This window comes from Lagenorhynchus albirostris, chromosome 19, assembly GCF_949774975.1.
Source record: "Lagenorhynchus albirostris chromosome 19, mLagAlb1.1, whole genome shotgun sequence".
NCBI classification, from domain to species: Eukaryota; Metazoa; Chordata; class Mammalia; order Artiodactyla; family Delphinidae; genus Lagenorhynchus; species Lagenorhynchus albirostris.
Window position 1 is genome coordinate 15,542,069 of NC_083113.1, and position 23,825 is coordinate 15,565,893.

The 23,825-nt window shown below is 37.8% G+C and overlaps 1 protein-coding gene across 3 annotated transcripts in view; it reads left to right on the forward strand.

Moving 5' to 3' along the window:
- LOC132510364 (zinc finger protein 420) overlaps positions 1 to 8,011 on the forward strand; it is a 171,813-nt gene extending 163,802 nt beyond the window's left edge. For 2 of the 3 annotated variants that reach the window (XM_060132322.1, XM_060132327.1), the window contains one exon: positions 4,865 to 8,011. In XM_060132322.1, the coding sequence (XP_059988305.1) occupies positions 4,865 to 6,795 (1,931 nt within the window). In that variant the 3' untranslated portion in view covers positions 6,796 to 8,011. The remainder of the gene's footprint in view (positions 1 to 4,864) is intronic. The other variant, XM_060132336.1, reaches the window with a different exon arrangement.
- Positions 8,012 to 23,825: the final 15,814 nt, after the last annotated feature.

A 23,825-nucleotide genomic window follows, 5' to 3' on the forward strand; every position in this document is an offset into this window, starting at 1 on the left:
TACTTATTCTTCATTTCTGCTTCTTTAAGGAAAGAATCAACAGATTAGGCAGGGCATTGTGGGATTAGTAGATTTCAAAGGTGTGATTGGGCTGGAGGTTAGTTAAGCATGGGGGCATCTGGTGTAAAAGTTAGTTAAAATATAGCTTCACTGAAGTGACAAGGCAAAAGGCCTTCTGCAAAGTGCTGGTTTCTGCAAAGAGTTGTTTCTTGCAGAGAGCTACTTAAAAGCACACAAACATGTAACTTCGCTCATCTTAAAAGGAAAAACAAAACAGACACAAATCTCTAAACACATATTTTCCTCTTGCTACAGCCCTATTTCTCTGCTACTTTCTACAACAGAACTTCTCAAAAGAATTTTCCATGCTCCCTACCTCCAACTCTTCTCCCATGCTCTCTTAAATCTGCTTCAATCAAAATTTATCCCCATTTCTCCACCAAAACTATCTGGTGAAGATCACTAGTATCCTCCATGTCACTAAAGACTTTGTTAAATGAGAAGTCACCATTTACCTCATCTTTCAGCATGTGACATAATTGATCATTCTTCCTTAAAACACTTGCTTCACTTGGCTTCTGGGATTCCACACTCTCCTAATTTTTCTCCATCTTCCTTGTCATTGGCTGCTCCTTCATTTTTTTTTTCTTTTTTTTGGCTGCTCCTTCTTAATCTCCTTTGCTAGTTTCTTCTCATCGACCTGACCTCTAAATGTTGAAGTGCTCGAGGGCTCAATCCTCAAACTTCCCTTATCTTTTCTTCCCTTCTCTTCCCATCTCTTCTGTGTCCAAAGGCTCCCTGGATGATTTCATCAAATCCCATAGTTTTAAGTGTCATCTATTTGTCGACGATTCCCAAATTTATAAATCTAATCCATGTATGTCGCCAGAACCCCATATACGCCTGTCTACTCAACATCTTTACCATGTAAAGTCCAAAACCAAATAGTTCAAAACCAAACTCTTGATATTCTCTCCCAGACCTTCTACTATAATGAGAAGTTCACAGTAAACAGCACATTTATTGTTCTGGATGCTCAGGCAAAATACTTAGAGTTTTCTTTGACTTTCTCTATCATATTGCATGTCCAATCCATCATCAAATCCTCTTCATTCAGAATATATCCAGAATGCAATGACATCTCACTTTCTCCACCCCTTCCTCCACACTCTAGCCTGAGCCATGTGGATTATTGCTATAGCCTCCTAACTTCTATCCACCTAGCTTCTGTATTTTCCCACTATCTTTTTTTTTTAATTTAAACAAAATAACCAGAAGGATCATTTTTAAGCAAAGTCAGAGTTTGTCATGCTGCTTCTCACAACCTTCCAATGACTCCCCATCTCAGAGTAAAAAATTTCTTAAAATTGCTAAGACTAAGATTTCCTTGTCTTTTTCCTTTGACTCCAGAGGATTTTTTTCCTCCCTCTGAACTGTAGGCTTTGGATGGTTCCAATTTTGTGAAGAGGTTTATTTCTAATCCCTGACCTATTATTGGTCCAAGACCTTGTCTCTTGGATTTTTTTTTTTAATCATTAAGATTCAAATGTAGGCCATTGAAGACAGCAAATGTCCTGAAGATAGCTGTGGCTTCAAAACATGTTTACCTCTCTAGTTTCTGTTTTTTATTTCATTGTGTCCCCTGTGGATCTTCTTTACTTTCTTTTATGCTTGGCTTACTTTTAGAAAGTGGTTTGTCATGTTTTATCCAACATTTTTTTGTGTGTTCTTCAGGAAATCTGATGCACCATTACATATCAGGTGTAACCACTGTCACAGTCATAATATACAACAGTTGCATTACACCCTTAAAATCCCTCATGCTGTCTCTTTGTTGTCAAATCCTTCCTCCTTCCAACCTATGTAAACTGACCTATTTTCAGTCCTACAGTTTTGCCTTTTCCAGAATATTATACAAATGAGAATCAAAATTTATAGCCTTTGGGGTCTGGCTTTTTTCACTTAGTAAAATATATTTAGGATTTATCTATATTATTGCATAAATCAGTAGTTTGTTTCTGTTTATTGCTGAGTATTGTTCCATTGTATGGAAATACCAGAGTTTGTTGATTCACTCACCTTTTGAGGGACATTTGTGTTTCCATTTTTTTGGCGATTATGTATAAAGCTACTGTGATTTTTGGTGTACAGATGTTTATCTGGATATAAGTGTAAATACCTATGATTGCTGGATCATATGCTGCGTATATGTTTATCTTTATAAGGAACAACCAAATTGTTTTCCATCATGGTTGTACTGTTTTGCATTCCCATTATGTAATGTATGAGAATTTTGTGTGTGTTCTTTTTCTTGATCTATATGTCCATCCAACCTACTCTTTTTAAAATAGAATACCAGGAACTTTATCACTCCAGACTCTTTCCCTTATATTGAATAATTGCTTTTTTTCCTCTCCAACATCCCCAGCATTCCGTAAGATTACAGAAGCCTTTTGTTATGTCTTTGACCTGTAGCAGTGCCTGAGAAATGATAAAAGATATTCTTCTGGGATGAACAAATAGACTTGCCTTGGATAGAAGAGTAAATAAGAAAAAACATGAGAGGGCATAAAGAAACAAAACAGGGTGAACTAAAAATAAGTAAACAAAAGCAACTTGGTATTTTCATTGGTTAGGATAGGGAGAACTAAAGAAGGTAACCATGGTTAGTACCTAGGAAGTAGTATGCAAGAGGCTAGGCAATTGGAGAGGTATATGATCACTTTTTGCATTTTTATCTTAAATTTAGTATGGATGTACTTTTGTTTACATCTGTAGGGAGGTATTGGGGAAGACACAGATCAGTGGTTTCCAGGCATCTTCCCCTAGGGTGAAGAGAGATCTACTGCAAAGGGATGGCACAAGAGTATCTAGGAATAGTAGAACTGTTGTTGTTTATCATTACTGTGGTGATGGATACATAACTACAGCCCTCATAGGTCCGTTTCTTTTGTCTTTTTTCTCCTGATTTTTAGTTAAGTTGTCTTTTATCCTCATTCACCTGGTCAATTTTTATTGAGAGCTAGACACTGTAAAGAGAAATTATAAAAGCAATTTTAAGCCTTCATCTTCAGTGAAGATTTAGGTTTGCTTATGACAAGCGATCTTGAATTACCTCAGTCCAGATATCTGAGTTTGAGATGATTCAAATATGATTCATACTTCAGACCCTGCCCAGACTGGTCTACTGTTTCTCCCTATTCCTCATTGTAGCCCTCTGGGCTCCCAACCCAAAGTATGGAGAATTTATGTTGAGTCTTGTTCTCCAATTATTGTCACCCAAGACCCATGAAATGGTCCAAAACACTGTTTAGTTTCTCCACATCTCACTTGCCTTTTCTAGAATTGTAAGACCTCCCCAAATGGAAAAGTAGCCCCAAATGTTGGACTTATTTCTCTGAGTTTTCATATCTTTCAACTTCTGGCCCACCAACTCTTTATTCTTATATGAATTCTCTAATGCCTTCAGTCAGGTGCCATTTATATTTTGTCCAATTTGTATAATTGCTCTCGTCATTAGAAAGGTTCATTTAAATTACCTAGTCTTCTGTTACCAGAAATAGATGTTTAAGATTCAGGAACTGGCATTTAAATTGAGACCTTAGGTTGAGAATTGGCTTATATAGAGTATCTCATTCAGAACAGTCCAGAGACCTAGGACAGGCTCTAGGTAGTTGTAAGTTGAAATAGGCTTTGTGATTTTCAGAGCTAAAAGGAAGCTAATATGTTTGGCAAATAGTGAGCAAAGCTGAGAAGGCTCATGGGGAATCAGATACTTAGGCAGGAACCATGGAGAGCTTCCTCAAAGTCATGGAAGGCATTTGGATTTTATTTTAGAAGTTTAATTTGGAAGCTATTTTAAAATTTTAGGCAAAGATAGCTAATCATAATCTGAAGTTGATTCAGAATCTGTTAGTGGAAAGCATTAAAACTAGAGATTTCCAAGCTCTTTTTTCTGATTCACTAGATTCAGATTCAGTTAGTCTTGTGTGGTTATTTGGGAATCTTTAAGGTCCCTAGGTGATTTTGATCCCCACCAAAATTTGAGAACTACGGACCTATAAGGTTTTCTTAATCTCTTCCCTTATCTTCTTTTTTTAAAATTAATTAATTTATTTGTTTATTTGTTTTTGGCTGTGTTGGGTCTTTGTTGCTGCACAAGGGCTTTCTCTAGTTGCAGCGAGTGGGGGCTACTCTTCGTTGTGGTGTGTAGGCTTCTCATTACAGTGGCTTCTCATTGTGGAGCATGGGCTCTAGGCACATGGGCTTCAGTAGTTGTGGCTCGCTGGCTCTAGAGCGCAGGCTGAGTAGTTGTGCATGGGCTTAGTTGCTCCACAGCATGTGGGATCTTCCCAGACCAGGGATCGAACCTGTGTCCCCTGCATTGGCAGGTGGATTCTTAACCACTGTGCCACCAAGGAAGTCCCTTCCCTTATCTTCTAAGTGTAGTTTTCATTATTCTCTGATCACTCGTGTGCCCTTTATACATATTAATATATGAAATCATTCTAAACTAATGTTTTTTCAAACTCTGGGTAGCAACACATTACTGCAGCATGAAATCAGTTTAGTGGTTTTTGACTTTTTGTGTGAGATAGAGAAGGTGGGATGGAGAGAAAAAGATGACTAGAATAGTGTAGTGTAGAATAGAATAGAAAACAATAGGTATTGTTTTATGAAACTTTGCATGTATCAGGTTGTGATGTGAAAGGCAAGTAGTACACAATATTTGAAAAACTCTGAGGTAAGCCAGTTATTTTCTATGGATATTATTTCCATATATATATTTTCACATATAGTTTTTTCTACTGTGGAAGGTCTTTTGAAAGACAAAAGAAATTTTTGATGTTCTCTTATTTTTCAGACTTGCCTTCAAGGGGTGCAAACAAGGACTTAACTCCAAAAGAGGATACTTATGAAACAGAATTATCCCAATGGGAAATGAGTGCCAGGCTTGAAAACTGTGATCTTGAGGAGTCCAATTCCAGAGATTATTTGGAAGTCAAAGGCACATTTGAAAAGCAACAAGAAAATCAGGAGGAATATTTCAGTCAAGGGATGATCATATATGAAAAAATGTCTATTTTCAATCAGCATACTTACTTATCTCAACTTCCCAGGTGTCATTCTACTGAGAAACCCTATAAATGTAAGGAATGTGGGAAGGCTTTTAGACGAGCTTCACACCTAACTCAACATCAGAGTATTCATACTGGTGAAAAACCCTATGAATGTAAGCAATGTGGGAAGGCCTTTAGTCGTGATTCACAACTCAGTCTTCATCAGAGACTTCATACTGGTGAGAAACCCTATGCATGCAAGGAATGTGGGAAAGCCTTTACTCAGAGCTCACAACTTATTTTACATCATAGGATTCATACTGGTGAAAAACCATATAAATGTGAAGAATGTGGGAAAGCCTTTATTCGAAGCTCACAACTCACCCGACATCAAAAAGTCCATACTGGGGAGAAACCTTATGAATGTAAAGAATGTGGGAAGGCCTTTACCCAGAACTCACAACTTACTCTGCACCAGAGACTTCATACTGGTGAGAAACTCTATGAATGTAAAGAATGTAGAAAGGTCTTTACGCAGCTCTCACAACTTATTCTTCATAAGAGAATTCATACCGGTGAAAAACCCTATGAATGTAAGGAATGTGGCAAAGCTTTTATTTGTGGCTCACAGCTTTCTCAACATCAGAAAATTCATAATGGGGAAAAGCCATACGAATGTCAGGAATGTGGAAAAGCTTTTATTCGCGGCTCATTACTTATGCAACATCAGAGGATTCATACTGGTGAAAAACCCTATAAATGTGAAGAATGCGGGAAGGCCTTTATCCGTGGCTCACAACTTACTCAACACCAGAGAATTCATACCAATGAGAAGCCCTATGAATGTAAGGAATGTGGAAAGACCTTTAGTCATGGCTCACAACTTACTCAACATCAGAGGATTCATACTGGCGAGAAACCCTATCAGTGTAAGGAATGTGGAAAGGCCTTTAATCGTGGCTCCCTCCTTACTCGACATCAAAGGATTCATACTGGTGAAAAACCCTATGAGTGTAAAGAATGTGGAAAGACCTTTAGTCGTGGCTCAGAACTTACTCAACATGAGAGAATTCACACTGGTGAGAAACCCTATGAGTGTAAGGAATGTGGGAAGTCTTTTATTCGTGGCTCACAGCTTACTCAACATCAGAGAATTCATACTGGTGAGAAACCCTATGAATGTAAAGAATGTAGAATGGCCTTTACGCAGAGTTCACATCTTTCTCAACATCAGAGACTTCATACTGGTGAGAAACCCTACATATGTAATGAATGTGGGAAGGCCTTTGCTCGTGGCTTACTACTTATACAGCATCAGAGAATTCATACAGGTGAGAAACCATATCAGTGTAAGGAATGTGGGAAGGCCTTTATTCGTGGTTCACAACTTACTCAACATCAGCGAATTCACACTGGAGAAAAACCCTATGAATGCAAGGAATGTGGGAAGGCCTTTAGTCACGGTTCTCAACTTACTCTACATCAGAGAATCCATACTGGTGAGAAACCCTATGAATGCAAAGAGTGTAGAAAAGCCTTTACTCAGAGCTCACATCTTTCTCGACATCAGAGAGTTCATACTGGTGAGAAACCATATCAGTGTAAGGAATGTGGGAAGGCCTTTACTCGTGGTTCACAGCTAACTCAACATCAAAGGGTTCATATCAGTGAGAAATCTTTTGAATATAAGGAATGTGAAATAGACTTCAGTCATGGCTCACAAGTTTATATATGAATTATCTGATGCTTGTGACTAATATAGAGAGCCTTCTCTGGTCATTAATTCATTATCATCAAAGAATTCTTAAAATGTGAATATGCAAACACATTTGCTTCATAAAGTTCAGCATCAGTGAATTTGTATGGGGGAAAGATAATGATAATGTAATCCATGTAGAAAAACCTACTAAACTTTAGCAAATTATAATAGGGAATAATTCTGTTAATGTAAATATAGGAAGACTTTTAGCCATAGCATGTCTTTTTCAACATTATCTTGACTCAGTTGATTTCCTTTGTGACATTTAACATGATAATTAACCACTGCTTTGGTTTAATCAGTTATCAGATAGACCTAAGACTAATTCCTTATAAGATTCTTGGAAGTATTATGTAAGTAGTTACATAATAAAGTTCTTAGGACAGTGCCTTCAACATAACATATCACAGATATAAGGTACCATTATGACTCATGTCATTTTAGAGAATTTGCATGAGAGGAGGACATTTATTAGTATAATGAATGTTGAGAATCTTTCATTAACATTTAACCCTGATTTTTTGAGTGGGAGGCACTGTATGCTATAATGAATATGAGAAAGCTTTCATTCACGTCTCATCCCATATGCTGTACGAGGAAATTCATAGAGTAAAAAAAAAACCACCTGTACATTTAATCAGTGGATTGCTGAAGAGGTGTGAAGTGAATTGTAACAAAGTCCAAAAGCTCATATTTTCTACCATCTCTGACCACAGTTCAAGAATGTTACTTAGAAATGAAAAAAATTGGATAGCCAAAATAAATCTTTATACTAGGAAATTTTTAAAAACTTGAATGCACAGCTTTTGAATTAAACCAAAAAACTGACATTTATAGACTATTTTGCTATGAAAACTGATAAGAATCTGTGTCAGAGACTGCTATTTCCCTACCCAATATTCATTTTCCCTTTTTCAGTAATAGAATTCTTGGCTGAAAAGCTATCTCAGCCTCCCTTGCAGATCCACAAGATGTAAGTGGTATTTGTATGAATAGGACATTTAAGAAATCCTTATTTCCTCCCTGCACTTTTTTTGTTTCCCTGCCTACAATGTGGATATTTAATCTGCACCTCTGGCAATTTTATGGGGACCTTGAGAATGGTATCTGGGTATTAAGGATGTTGGAGCAGAAATACAGAACACGTCTACACCTATGCTGATTTTATGAAACAGTCATACCAATTTGGGTCTGCCTGCCTTCTGTATTTCTTTATATAAAATTAAACTTCTTATTTGTTGATGCTGTTGTCATTTTGTTATTGACATTAATAATTATTATGGATATAAAAGTTTGTACCTGGAAGTGGAGTGCTGTGGGTAAAAGAAATCTCAAATATGGCATTAACTTAGGGCGATGGAGAATGAGGATCTGCTCATTTCAGGCTAGGAAACTGAAATGAGCAGACTCCTTACCATCTTACAAGGAAGATCTTGTACCAATTAAGGCTGTAATGTTAGGGGAAATGGAAGGAGTGATTCAGAATGTGTGTGTTGGATGTTTCTTTCTGCTTTCAGTAATGTCCTGTGAAAGAGATGAATTTAGTGTACAGTTAGCTACAGAGAGGCTGCTAGCAGAGATTGAAAGTGACATTGCTTTGTTAAGAGATGCTATGTCAGGCCTGCAGGTGCTCAATCCAGGTTGATGGTAAATTCACAGTTTTGAAACTTATGGGATTCAAAACACCAAACCGATTCTCCATCCCCAACTGAAGCCATTTATAGTGATTTAAAGTAGCAGTCTGAACAAAAAAGTGAGACCATTGCCCCAACCATGCAAAGGCAGTGAGCCTCCTAGCAAAGATGACTTTAAAATGCTTTCCCCACCCAAGCCTGTCATTCTAAAATTAGTTATATTTATTAAGTATTTACTGTATTCCAGCTACTATCATAGGTGTTTAGGATATACTGTATTAATGAGCAATTCTAGCAGGAGGAGATGGAATAATAATAAATTGTAGAATATGTTAGAACATAAATGATATGGGGGGAGGTCATTCAGAAGGAGTTGAGAGGAATATGATAATATTTTTTGCTGTATGAAATAAAATGATCAGAGTCGACCATGGAGAAGGAAGGATTTGAGTCAAGATTTGAAGGTATGAAGGAGTAAGTCTGCGGTTATCTAAGGGAAGAGCATACCAGACAGAGGAAAAAGCTAGAGCAAAGGCTTCACAATGGGACTATGCTGGTGTATTTGAGGAATATCAGGGAAGCTACTGTAGACGTCTGTGCAAGGAGATGATTGATAGAGGAGGTCAGATAACAGGGCCATATCTTGTAAGGCCTTGTAAGTCATTGTGAGCATTTTGGATTTTATTCAGAGGGAAATGGGCAGCCCTTGGAGAGTTTTGAGCAGAGGACATGATCTGACATGTTGCTATTAAAACAAACAAAAAAACTAAGTGGGTAGGAGGCTATGGCATTAATTCAGATGAAAGATGATGGTGGCTCAGACCAGGATGGTAACAGTGGTAAGAAGTGGTTGGATTATAGATATATGGTAAATGTGATGGAGCAGGCAAGATTTGTTTAGGGACTAGATGTCAGTTGTGAGAGGAAGATAAAAGTCCAGGGTGACATTAACTCAAAGATTTTGGTTCCTAGCAACTGGAAAGATGTGTTTCCATCAGCTGAGATATGGAAAGCTACAGTTCCATCAGTTTTGTGGGAGAAGACTGGGAGTTCAGTTTTGAATGTTTGAAATGTCTTTTAGACACAAAATGACAATGTTGAGTGGGCACTTGGTTGTTCTAGCTTGTACTATGGTAGAGATTATATTAATTTGGTAGTTATTGCCTATACTTACTTAAAATAAGGAGGCAGGCTAAGATTTTTAAGGACCTACATGTAAATGAGAGAAGAAGAATAGCAAAGACCGATCCACAGTGTGTTCCAGCATTAAGAGTTCAAGGATAAAAGGACAGACCAGCAAAAGACGCTAAGGAAGACCATGAGATGGAAGGAAAACCAAGAGTCTGACATTACAGAAGCCAAATGAAAGTGAGTCAAAGGAAGGATAATCAATGGTATCCGTTGGCAGGTTACATAATTAACTGTGCAAGGCTTGAGAATTGGCTACTGGATGTAGCAATATTGATGTTACTGTTGACTTTGAAAAGAGCAGAGTTATTTTTGTTGTCTTTGTTTTAGAGTGATTGAAGTGAAAGCCTGATAAGAGAAATTGAATACACTGTTTGGAGATGTTTTGCTGCAAAAAAAGCAAAGAAATATGTTAATAATTAGTGTAGCAGTAGGAATAGGAGTATTTTTGTTTGTTTTCAGGATGGGAGAATTAATAGCAATTCTGTATGCTGATTGGAATAATCCAGTAAGCTGGGGGCGGGGGCGGCAGCGAGTGGATGATTCAGGACAAAGAAGTGAAAATTAGTGGAGCAATGACCTTATATAGGTAGAGGGGATAAGATTAGTGGATGGAAGGATTAGGTTTTTAGGTGATACCATGGGAGGCTTATTCCTGGCAATAAAATGGCAGGATATGGGGTGCAGATGATGGGAAGTGAGTAAATGACATAGAAGAAGTCTTGGGAAGTGTTCCGATTCCTTCAGTGCTTTCATGAAGTGGTAAGCAAGGTTAGCTGAAAGTATGGGAGATGAGAAGTTTGGGGTTTAAAAGAGAGAGGAAATAGTCACTAAAATGAGATAGTTAACGTACAGTATAATTAATTGTTGCGTGGGAACTTTAAAAGGCTACAAAACTGAAAGAGCAAGGGGGCCAGTAAGCAAAAGAAATCATCAGGCTTAAAACTGTATTTACCCAACGATCTTTGGCATTGTAATTAAACAATAGCAAGTAGTTTGAAAGCTTCCTGAGGGAAAGCTTTGAGGTAAGTGTTCTGTTAATGAAACCCTAACCTAGCCTGCAAAAGCCTATGACTCAAATCCCCCAAACAGTCTCCAGGCTATGGTACAAATCCATCAGGAAATGACCTATTTATGTAAATTGTCCATATGAAACTACATATGTTATGAAAATATATATACATATATAACTCGAATGTAATCTTTTTCTATTTGTTTTTTTAAATATATAAACTATATATATGTATATTTTTAATGTGCCTTGCTTTTTCACTTAACACGTTTTGGCAATCGTTCAAGTTTCTATTGCTGCGTAATGACTGCCCCAAACTTGGCTTAAAATACAACAATCATTTAGCTCACACATCTACAAAAATTTGCACAGGGCTTGGCAGCAACAGCTCATCTCAAATGGGGTGGCTTGAAAGCTACGAGTCACTTGATGGCTGAAGGCTAGAATCATCAAAAGACTCACTTGCTCACATGCCTGGCAGTTGATTCTGACTGTCAACTGGACTGCAGGATGGTCAGCCACAATACCTACATGTGATATCTCTATGTGGCTGCTTAACATGATGACGGCTTCCAAGAGTGTGTCCCAAAGAAGAAGAAGTGCATGTAACTTTTATGATCTAACCTCAGAAATCACATAACATCATTGTGTCATACTCCTTTGGATGAGGCAGTTACAACTCAACGAAAGAAGTGTCACAAAATAAGAAGAGCTAGTAGAATAGGATATGTTGTGGCCATTATTTGGAAAATACAATATGCCATAAAGATGTTTCCAGGGGACTTCCCTGGTGGCGCAGTGATTAAGACTCCGAGCTCCCAATGCAGGGGGCCTGGATTCGATCCCTGGTCAGGGAGCTAGTTGCAACATGCATGCGGCAACCAGTAGTTTGCATGCCACAACTAAGGAGCTGGCAAGCTGCAACTAAGAGCCCACCTGCCGCAACTAAGGAGCCTGCCGGCCGCAGCTAAGGAGCAGGCGAGCTACAACTAAGGAGCCCACCTGCCGCAACTAAGACCCAGTGAAACCAAATAAATAAAAAGATGCTTCCATACCTAGTCTTGGAAGTCACATAATTTCACTTCTGCCATTCTCTATTGCTTTAAGCAGCTACACCTTTTTTTAAATTTCTGAAGCACTTATTTTTTATTATTGAAATATAGTTGACATACAATAAATATGTTGTTTCAGGTGTACTACATAGTGATTTGGAATTTGCATACATTATGAAATGATCACTATGATAAATATAGTAACATCCATCCCCATACAAAGTTATTATTATTGACCATATTCTTTATGTTGTGTATTGCATCTCCATGGCTTATTTATTTTGTAACTGGAGACTTGTACCTCTTTATCCCCTTCACCTATCCCCCTGCCCCAAACACCCGTTCTCCCCTCTGGCAACCACCCATTTGTTCTCTGTATCTATGAGTGTTTTCATTTTGTTTGTTTTTTAGACTCTACATATAAGTAAGATCATATGGTATTTGTCTTCGTCTTATTTCACTGAGCATAATACCCTTTAGATCCATTCATGTTATCAAAAATGGCAAGATTTCATTTTTTATGACTAATATTCCATAGAATATATATACCACATATTCTTTATCCATTCATCTATCGATGGACACTTAGGTTGCTTCCATATCTTAGCTTGTAAGTAATGCTGAGGTGAACAACTGGGAGCATATACCTTTTTGAATTAGCGGTTTTGTTTTCTTTGGGTAAATACCCAGAAGAGAAATTGTTGGATCATATGGCAGTTCTATTTTTAACTTTTGGAGGACTTTCCATACTGTTTTCCATAGTAGCTGCATCAATTTACAGTCCCACCAACAATGCACAAGGGTCCCCGTTTATCCATATTCTTGCCGACATTTGCTATTTGTTGTCTTTTTGATGATAGCTATTCTGACAGGTGTGGGGTGGTATCTCATTGCAGTTTTGATTTGCATTTCCCTGATGATTAGTGATGCTGAGCGTCTTGTCATATGTCTATTGGCCATCTGTATGTCTTCTTTGGAAAAATGTCTATTCAGGTCCTCTGCCCATTTTTTAATTAGGTCATTTGTTTTTTTGATGTTGAGTTGTATGTGTTCTTTGTATATTTGGGGTATTTACCCCTTATTGGATATATTATTTGCAAATATTTTCTCACATTCAGTAGGCTTCTCTTTTGTTTTGTTGATAGTTTCCTTCACTGTGCAAAAGCTTCTTAATTTGATGTAGTCCCATTTGTTTTATTTTGGCTTTTGTTCCCTTGCATGAAGAGACAGATCAGAAAAAATATTACTAAGATCAATGCCAAGGATCATACTAGGCAGGCATATCTTGATGGGAGAGTGTCATGTTTTAAGAAAGCATATAAGATGGGATATATTTCAGTGGGCATTCTCGGAAAATATATTTTGTCCCTGAGAGCTTCTCAGATATGAAGAGTTCTTTGTTCTTATGGTGGCATATAATTCTTATAGCTATATATTATTCTTTTGTTGATGTACCATAATTCTGACAGAATTCCAAAATTCTCATTTTCCTCCTGGGCTCCTGGCTACCCAGCTCGATAACAAATTTCCCATTCTCCCCTAACAGTTATGGTCCTGTGACTCAGTGAAACATTTTCAGAAGTGATATGCAATTTCCCTCTCATTTGCTCAAAGATTAATTTCTATAAGAGTGTAGAAATAAATCCTAATGCATCATTAATTCCAGTTAAGGTAAATATTTAATGTGGCTATTAAAGGATATATTTTACTTCCAGTTCTAGATCAAGATGGAGTATAAAGAAATATCAAACTGTGGTAGAAGAGTAACTGCAAGATGTAAAAGAACTCTGAAGAGTACCCAAAGGCTGAGCAAGAATATCAAAGAAAAGATAAATTTTGAAGGTGGGCCCCATCTCTAACTCTGGGGTTCAGTTCAAGTTTCACAGAAGGTGTGGTTTCAGCCCACTGGATGGTGGAGAATTTGGGTGGGTTTCCAGGGCCAGAGCTGATCTATAGTCATCGAACAAACAGGAAACAATCCTTTGGGACGCAACTTAATTGCAAATGGTATAGTTGAGGTACTGGTACAAGGTTTGGAGAACACGGTGTCTGCATTGAAAGGGCCATGGGAAACTGCCGAGGCATAAGTGACCCACAGCTTGTGTGTGGGCACCTAGGGAGAGTCAGAAGCTGCTGTGGCCCAAGGACTACAGTTCACATTATCTGCATCAGGAAGTTAGTCTGTTGGCCTTGGCTGGGCTGCAGAGTTCCAAGAGACTATATGCTCTCTAGGTACATGGCTGGGGCAAAACAGCACTGAATGTTCTCACATACCTGCACTACTAAACAGTCATACAGGAGGAGCAAGAAAAAGCAAAACACTGCACACCAGGTCCAGTAAGAGAAGTCTATTGAAAAGCTCAACATCATGCTCACTCTAAAGGAGAAAATGCTTAGAAGCCAGTCCATTATAGTACAGCAGGTACTGAAAGTTAAATTTGGAGCTGTGAGGCAATAAACTGACAACTGGCACAAGGGTGGATGAATATCTTCAAAATGCAAACTCCTTTCAGTTAGAAAAACAAATAAGTGAGTTGAAAATTGTAGAAATCCATACGCATTTTACAGAAAAGAAAACCTAAATTATCAATAAACATAAGAAAAATTGTTCCTCCTCATTAGTAATCAGGGATGTGAACCAGAACACAGACACCTGCTCACAAATGTCTATTGGCAAAAATAAAGTTGGCAAGTATCAAGAGTTGGTGAGGATTTGGAGAAATGGTAATTTCATCTCCTGGTGAGAGTGAAAATCATAACTACTTTGGAAACATAGGCAATACCTATTAGCTTTAAAGATGCATATGCCCAATGACTTAGTATATAGACATATTAAGCATATAGATATAGAATAGATATATCCCCTATAGAAAACTTACACAGATATACCAGAATATAAATACAAATATGGTCCTAGTGACATTGTTCGTTTTACTTTTATTCAGTCTTAGAACTATATAATTAAATGTTTATAGAACATTCCACCCACTAACAGCAGAATATACATTCTTTTAAGGACTCATAGAGCATTCACCAAGATAGATTGTATGCTGGGTCATAAAACAAACATCAACAGATTTAAAAGAATTGAAATCATATAGATATGTTCTCTGACCATAATGGAATCAAACTAGAATTAATAAAAACAATAAGAAAACATCAAACACTTGGAAATTAATCCACACACTTAAATAATTCATGGGTCAAAGAGGAAGTTTCAAGGGAAATAAAAAAATGTATTGAACCGTAAAATTGAAAGTCCACAAATATTCGTAACAGCCTTGTTTGAAATAGCCAAAAACTGAAAATAATTCAGATGTCCTTTAGCAAGTGACTGGTTAAAAAAAACGTGGTACATCCACACCATGGAATAATAATCAGCAATTAAAACTTTAAAACAAAGAATGAACTATTGACACACACAGCAACTTGGATGAATCTCCAGGGAATTATGCTGATTGGAAAGAAAAAAACAATCTCAATAGGTAGCATAATATATGATTCCATTTATATAACATACTTGAAATGCTAAAATTATATGATGTAGAAAATATTAGTGGGTGCCAGGGATTAAGGATGGGGGAATGAAAGAATAGGAGGGATGTGGGTGGTTATAAAAGGACAATTCAATGGATTCTTGTGATGAACTGTTCTATATTTTGACAAAGTTGGTGGATACACAAACATACATGTGATAAAATTGTATAGAACTAAACACACAGAGACATGTGGATACACATACAAATGAGTACAAGTAAAACTGGGAAAATCTAAATAAGATAATCAGATTATATCAATGTCAATATCCTGGTTGTGATATTGCCTTATAATTTTGCAAGATGTTATTTTGAGGAAAACTGGGTAAACCATTGGATACGTATAATATGTAATAATATATAATAAGTATATTAAATGCTGACTTTCAGTCATTTTACTGATTTGCCCAGTAAACTTTTTTTTAATATAAATTGATTTATTTATTTTTGGCTGCATTGGGTCTTTGCCGCTGCGCGCGGGCTTTCTCTAGTTGTGGCAAGTGGGAGCTACTCTTTGTTGCGGTGCTCAGGCATCTCACTGCAGTGGCTTCTCTTGTTGCAGAGCTCGGGCTCTAGGCGCAGGGGCTTCAGTAGTTGTGGCTCGTGCGCTCTAGAGCACAGGCTCAGTAGTTGTGGCACACTGGCTTAGTTGCTCCACAGCATGTGGTATCTTCCCTGACCAGGGCTTCAACCCATGTCCTCTGCATTGGCAGGTGGATGCTTAACCACTGTTCCACCAGGGAAGCCCTCCCAGTAAACTCCTGATTGGATGAAGCTTGCCCTCTCATAGATTCCTCCAGAAGGACTATGGGAATGCACACATATTGAAAACTATTTTTCTATGGCCTTGTACTGGAAGGAAAACTTGGCTGGATACAAAATGCTTGGTCCACACTACCTCTTGGGTTTTTTAAAAATGCTGTCCCTTCTTTGCATTTCTTTTTAGTTTTCGAGAAGTGTAATGTCACTACCCTCTCCTCCCAAATGGCGAAATTAATAAAAACCTATGATTATGCTAGAATTTTGAGAATATTTGCTTTACATTTCTAACTAGTTTCACTATTTTATTTTATATATCTATTTATTTTTGGCCTCACGGTGAGGCATGCAGGATCTTAGTTCCCTGACCAGGGATCAAACCCAGGCCACCTGCAGTGGAAGCATGGAGTCCTAACCACTGGACCGCCAGGGAATTCCCTAGTTTCACTATTTTATATTTTTACATTTTACACTCTTCTGGCCTCACCAATTAAACTATGATATGCTTTAGAACTAATTCATATCTTTTATCTCTCTTTCCATACTGCTGGTCATAATATCTGGTACCAAAAAAAAAGAATGTAGCCAATATTGTTTTATTCAATCCAAGTAAATATGTTTTTAAAAAAGATACAAGTTGGGACTTCCTCGGTGGTCCAGTGGGTAAGACTCTGTGCTCCCAGTTCAGGGGGCCTGGGTTTGATCCCTGGTCAGGGAACTAGATCCCACATGCCAGCCTGCGTGCTGCAACTAAGACCCGGTGCAGCCAAAATAAATAAATAAATATATTTTTTAAAAGATCTCCCATTAAAAAAAAAGTGATACATGTTAATGGTGTGTGGAGAGATATTTCTTAAAACTTTGCTAATTCTTTGAAATTTTAAAATATATGTATCTCTAGAATTAAAGATATAAAAAGGCAATTTCCATTGGTAAATAAGAATTTATAATAAAAACATATTTAAGAATGTATTTGATGGGAACTCCCTGGCAGTTCAGTGGTTAGGACTCAGTGCTTTCACTGATGTGAGTCTGGGTTTGATCCCTGGTCGGGGAACTAAGATCCCACCAGCCACGCAGCACAGCCAAAAGAAAAAGAAAAAGAAAAAAAAGAATGTATTTGATGAAATAAAATTTATATTTTAAGGCAGGAGAAGAAATCTTAAACAAAAAATTCTCTCTCTCTCTGTCCATTTGGGCCACCTTCCCCCCTCTGTAACGTGCAGTGTGCATCTGCTTTGTATTTAGTTAAATTTTTAGTAGTATATGACTGATTCTCTTTTTTCCTTTTCTGTATATTTTTAGTTACTTTCTTAGTGTTGGCCTTGGGGATTACAATTAACACCTTAAATTTTATAACATAGTTTGAATAATACCAACTTAGCCTCACTAGTATATAGTCTGCTCCTATACAGCTCTTTTCCCCCTCTTTATATTATTGTCACAGGTTATACCTTTGTACACTGTGTATCCATTAACATAAATTTATTCTTTTTTATGCTTTGCTTTTAAGTCATAGAGAAAAAAGAGGAGTTCCAACCAAGTACAATAATACTGGTTTTTATATTTTCCTATGTATTTATGGCTTCAAGTTACTATCTACTGTCCTTTCATTTTAGACTAAAGCATTTCTTATAAGGAAGGTCTCGAGAGTTTAGCTAAACTATTTCATAACATTGCTGCCTTGACATCCTTTTGTGTAGTCAAGTGACCTGCAAGGGCCTTGAATTAACAGTAGCTCCCCCACCAAGCACATGCCATAAGTAACTACCCAGAGAGTCACAAGTAAATGTAAGTTCCTGATAGGACCCCCCCCAATGGTCTTTGTAATAATCAGACTCCCCTGCCTCCTAGGGCCTTACCCTTGTGTTCTCCTTTGATAAGACCTCCACAAAGCTTACTGAAACCCCATTCTTTTTGGTTTGAATCAACCAATCTGGCCTTAGCATGGGAACCCCAAAACACTCTACCCACAGACCCTAATAAAGACATGTGCCCTACAGCCTGCTGTGCTCTCTGCCTGCACCCTTGACTTCCCTGCATGCCCCCTTGAGGTGTGCTGTGTACCTCCTCCAGGACCTGTGAGTAATAAACTTCTCTATTTCAATTCCTTTGTGACCCTTTTGTCAACTGCAGTTCACCATCCAACACCCTGGGGCTCTTAAGTAGCCCCAAATGTTAATTTAACGAAGTCACAACAGAAGGTCTACTAGTAAACTCCTTCAGTTTTTATCTGGGAATATCTTAATTTCTTCATTCTTTTTAAAAATATTTATTTATTTCAATGCTCTGGGTCTTAGCTGTGGCACACAGGATCATCATTGCAGCATGTAGCTCTTATTTGCAGCATGCGGTATGTAGTTCCTTGACCAGAGATCGAACCCAGGCCCCCTGCATTGGGAGCACAGAGTCTTAGCCACTGGACTACCAGGGAAGTCCCCTCTTCTTCATTCTTGAAAGAAATTTTGCTAGCTATAGAACAACTGTCAACATTTTGTTTTTGTTTTTCTCTTTCAGGATGTTAACTATACCATCTCACTGTCTTTCATGGTTTCTGATAAGAAATGAGCTGTTAATCTTATTGAAGCTCCCTGGTATGTGACAAATTGATTACCTCTTGCTGCTTTCAATCTTCTGTCTTTTCTTTGCTTGTCAATAATTTAAATATTACATGTCTCAGTGTGGACCCCTTTGAGCTTATCCTACTTGCAGCTTATTGAGAGTCTTGGATGTATATATTTCATTTCTTCATCATGTTTGGGGAGATTTTGGCAGTCATTTCTTCAAATATTTTTCCTGTTCTTTTCTCTCTCCTCCTTCTGGGCTCCTATTATACATATATTGGTATGCTTGATGTCGTCACACAGGTCTCACAGGTTTTCTTCATTTTTCTTCACTCTTTTTTCTTTGTGCTCTTCACATTAGATCATTTTAATTGCCTTATCTTCAAGTTCACTAAGTTTCCTGCCTCCCTCAGATCTGCCATTGAACTCCTCTAGTGAATTTTTCATTTCAGTTATTGTACTTTTCAGTTCCAGAATTTCTTTTTAGTTCCTTTTTATAATTTCTATCTTTTGACTGACTTTCATATTTGTTCATATATTTTAAAAATTTCCTTTAGTTTTTTTTGTCCATGGTTTTCTTTAGCTCACTGAGTATATTTGAGATAGTTGGCTTAATGTATTTGACTAGTAAATCCAATGTCTGGGTTTCCTCAGTGATAGTTCCTGTCAAATTCTTTTTTAACATATGAATGGGACATACTTTTCCTTTGTCTTTATATGCCTTGTAATTTTTTGTTGAGATGTGGACATTTTGACTTTTTTTTCTTTTTTTGTGGTACGCGGGCCTCTCACTGTTGTGGCCTCTCCTGTTGCGGAGCACAGGCTCCGGATGCGCAGGCTCAGTGGCCATGGCTCACGGGCCCAGCCACTTTGCGGCATGTGGGATCTTCCCGGACCGGGGCATGAACCCACGTCCCCTGCATCGACAGGCGGACTCTCAACCACTGTGCCACCAGGGAAGCCCTGAGATGTGGACATTTTGAATAAAATAACGTTGTAACTGTGGAAATCAGATTCTTCTCCTCCTCAGGGATTGCTGATTTTTTTGTTGAGGACTGCAGCCATCGATTTGTTTAGTGAATTCTCGAAACTCTTTTTGGAAAGTGTGTATTCCATGTTGTGTATGGTCACTAAAGTTTCTGTACTATTATCTCTGAGGTCAGGCAGAGATATTGATTAAAGATTCAATCTATCAAGTAAATATAACAATTATAAACATATATGCACGGTCTTAGTCAACCTAGGGTGCCATAACAAAATTCCATAAATTGGGTGACTTAAGAAACAGAAATTAATTTTCTTATAGTTCTGGGGGCAGAAATTTGGAGATCAGGGTGTCAGTATGGTCACTTCTTTGTCCAAGCACAGAGAAATAGAGTGACCAACCTCTCTGATGTCTATTCTTATAAAAGCACTAATTCCATCATGAGATATCCAGCATCATGACCTCATCTGACCCTAATTACCTCCCAAAGGCCCCATCTCCAAACACTATCACATTAGAGGTTAGAACTTCAACATATGAATTTAGGGGTCACACAAACATTCTGTTCATAGTATACTCCTACAAACAGAGCTGAAAATTATATGAAGCAAAAAATGACATGATTGAAGGTAGAAATTTTTACACAATAGTAGTTGGAGACTTCAATACTCCACTTTCAGTAATGAACAAAACAATGAGACAGAAGATCAGTTAGGAAATAGAGAACTTGAACAACACTTTAAACCAACAGACATATACAGTACATACCCAATAACAGCAGAAAACTCATTTTTTCTCAAGTGCACATGGAACATTCTCCAGGATAGATATATAGTAAGCCACAAAACAAGTCTTAGTAAAATTTAAAAGACTGAAAATATACCAGGTATATTTACCAATCACAATGGAATGAAACTAGAAATAACAGTAGCAGTAGGCAAGTGGGAAATCCACAAAAAATGTGGAAATTAAACACACTCTTAACCAACGTATCAGAGGAGAAATCACAAGGGAAATTAGAAAATATCTTGAGACGAATTGAAATAAAAACACAAGATACAAAGACTTACAGGATGCATCCAAATCAGAGGGGAAGTTACAGCTATAAATATTTACATTAAAAAAAGAAGAAAAACTCAAATCAATAACCTAACTTTAGGGACTTCTCTGGTGACACAGTAGTTAGGAATCCACCGGCCAATGCAGGGGACATGGGTTCGAGCCCTGTTCTGGGAAGATCCCATGCGCTGCGGAGCAACTAAGCCTATGCGCCACAACTACTGAGCCTGCACTCTAGAGCCCGTGAGCCACAACTACTGAGTCCATGTGCCACAACTACTGAAGCCCACATACTGAGAGCCTGTGCTCCACAACAAGAGAATCCACTGCAATGAGAGGCCACCACAATGAGAAGCCCGTGCACTGCAACAGAGTAGCCCCCGCTTGCCGCAGAGAGCCTGCGCGCAGCAACAAAGACCCAACTGCAGCCAAAAATAAATAAATTAATTAATTAAATTAAATAATAAGAAACTAACTTTACACCATGTGGAAATAGAAAAAGAACAAGCTAAACCCAAAGCTATCAGAAGAATAGAAATACTAAATATTAGAGCAGAGATAAACTAAATAGAGAATTCTATGTAAAAATAATCAACAAACCCAGAAGTTGGTTCTTTGAAAATAACAGCAAAATTGATAAACCTTTGTCTATGAGTATAAAGAGAGAGACAGAAAAATTAGATCACTAAATCACTTTCCGAAGTGAAAATAGGGATTTACTATCGATTTTACATAAATGAAATGGATTATAGGGCTTCTCTGGTGGCACAGTGGTTGAGAATCTGCCTGCTGATGCAGGGGACACGGGTTCGTGTCCCAGTCTGGGAAGATCCCACATGCCGCGGAGCGGCTAGGCCCATGAGCCATGGCCGCTGAGCCTGTGCATCCGGAGCCTGTGCTCTGCAATGGGAGAGGCCACAACAGTGAGAGGCCCACGTACCGTAAAAAAAAAAAAAAAAAAAAAAACATTATAATAATACAAACAGTTGTTGGCCAAGCAAAGGGATAACCTTGATGAAATGGGCAAACTCCTAGAAATACACAAATACAAAAACCAGCTCAAGAAGAAATAGATCTTAACAGACTTATAACAAAAAAGGCAATTAAATCAATAATCACAAACATCCCAACAAAGATAAGCTCAGGGTGGCTTCACTAGCGAATTCTAGAATAATGAACACCAACACTTCTTAAAGTCTTCCCAAAAATTGAAAATTGAATTTAAGGGAAAACTTCCAAACTCATCCTATAGGTGGTCAACAATAGCTTGATATCAAAGCCAAAACCAAAACCAAAAGAAAAGTCCTAAAAGCCAGTATCCCTTATGAATATAGATGCAGATATTCTCAACACAATACTAGCGATAATATGCTAGTTATACACAGTGGCCAAGTGGAATTTATCCCAGTCCTGTGAGGGTGTTTCAATATATGAAAACCAATGTAATATCCTACATTAATAGAATGAAGAGGAAAATCTGAATAATCATATCAATTGATGCAGAAATATGTCTGAGTTAAAACTATAAATCTCTTAGAACAAAACATAGGTGTAAATCTTTGTGACCTTAGATTAATGGTTTCTTTGATATGATACCAAAAGTATAGCAATAGTAGAAAAAATAGACAAATTGGAATTCTTCAAAATTAAAAACTGTTTTGCTTCAAAGGGCACCATCAAGAAAGTAAAAGGACACCTACAAAATGGGAGAATATGTTTATAAATAACATATCTGATAAGTAACTTGTCTGAGTCCTTTTGCTATAAGGAATTCCATAGCTGAGTGGCTTTTACACAACAGAAATGTATTTCTCACAGTTCTTGAGGCTGGAAAGTACAAGATCAAGGTGCTGGCAGATTCCATGCCTGGTGAGGGTCCACTTTCTGGTTCTTAGATGGATGTCTTTTCACTGTGTCCTCACATAACAGAAGGGGCAAGTGAGCTCTCTGGGCTCTTTTATAAGGGCACTAATTCCATCTGTGAGGACTCTGCCCTCATGACATAATCATCTTCCAAAGGCCCCACCTCCAAATACCATTACATTTGTCATTAGGGTTTGACATGTGAATTTTTGTTGGGTGGGGGACACACCAACATTCAGACCATAGCAGAATTTGTATTTAGAATATATGAAGCACTCTTACACTTCAACAATAAAAAGAACCCCACTGTTATGGACTGAGTGTGTTCCCCACCCCACCAGATTCATATGTTGAAATCCTAACCCACAACTGGAAGGTGCAGCCTTTGGGAGGTAATTAGGTCATGAGGGTGTAGTTCTCATGAATGGCATTAGTGCTGTCAAAAAAAAAGAAACAAAGAGATGAGTTTTCTCTTGGCTATGTGAAGGTATAATGAGAGGGTGGCCATCTGCAAACCAGGAAGACTGTCCATCCCAGACATCAGATCTGCCAGTGCCTTAATCTTTGACTTCTAGCTTCCAGAGCTATGAGAAATAAATGTTTGTTGTTTAAGTCACCCAATTTATGGTATTCTATTATAGCATCCTGAACTAAGACACCAATTTAAAAATTTGAAAAGGATTTGAATAGACATTTCTCCAAAGATATACAAATGGAAAATAAACATGAAAGGATGCTCAACATCATTAAGGAAAGGCAAATCAAAACCATAGGTAATAAGTACCACTTCACACCCACCAGGATGGTTATAATCTAAATGATGAAAAATAATAAGCACTGGTTTAGATGTGGGGAAATTGGAACCCTCATACATTGACACTGAGAATGATGTGGTAACTAGAAAACATTTTGGTAGTTCCTCAAAAAGTCAGATGTAGAATTACCATATGATCTATGGGACTTCCCTGGCGGTCCAGTGGTTAAGACTCCACGCTTCCACTGCACGGGGCACTGGTTTGATCCCTGGTCGAGGAACTAAGATCCTGCATGCCACTCGGCATGGCCGAAAATGAATGAATGAATGAATTAATTAATTTAAAAAAAAGAATTACCGTGTGATCTAGGAATTCCACTCCTAGTTATATATCCAAAAGAAATAAAAATATATTTTTATTTTTTTGTCCACACAAAACTTGTACACAATGTTCAGAGCAGCAATATTCATAATAGTCAAAATGTGGAAACAATCCAAATGTCCACCCACTGATGAATGGCTAAATAAAATGTGGCAAAACCATGAAGTGGAATATTTGGGGCAATAAAAGGGAATGAAGTTCTTACCATATGATTCAGT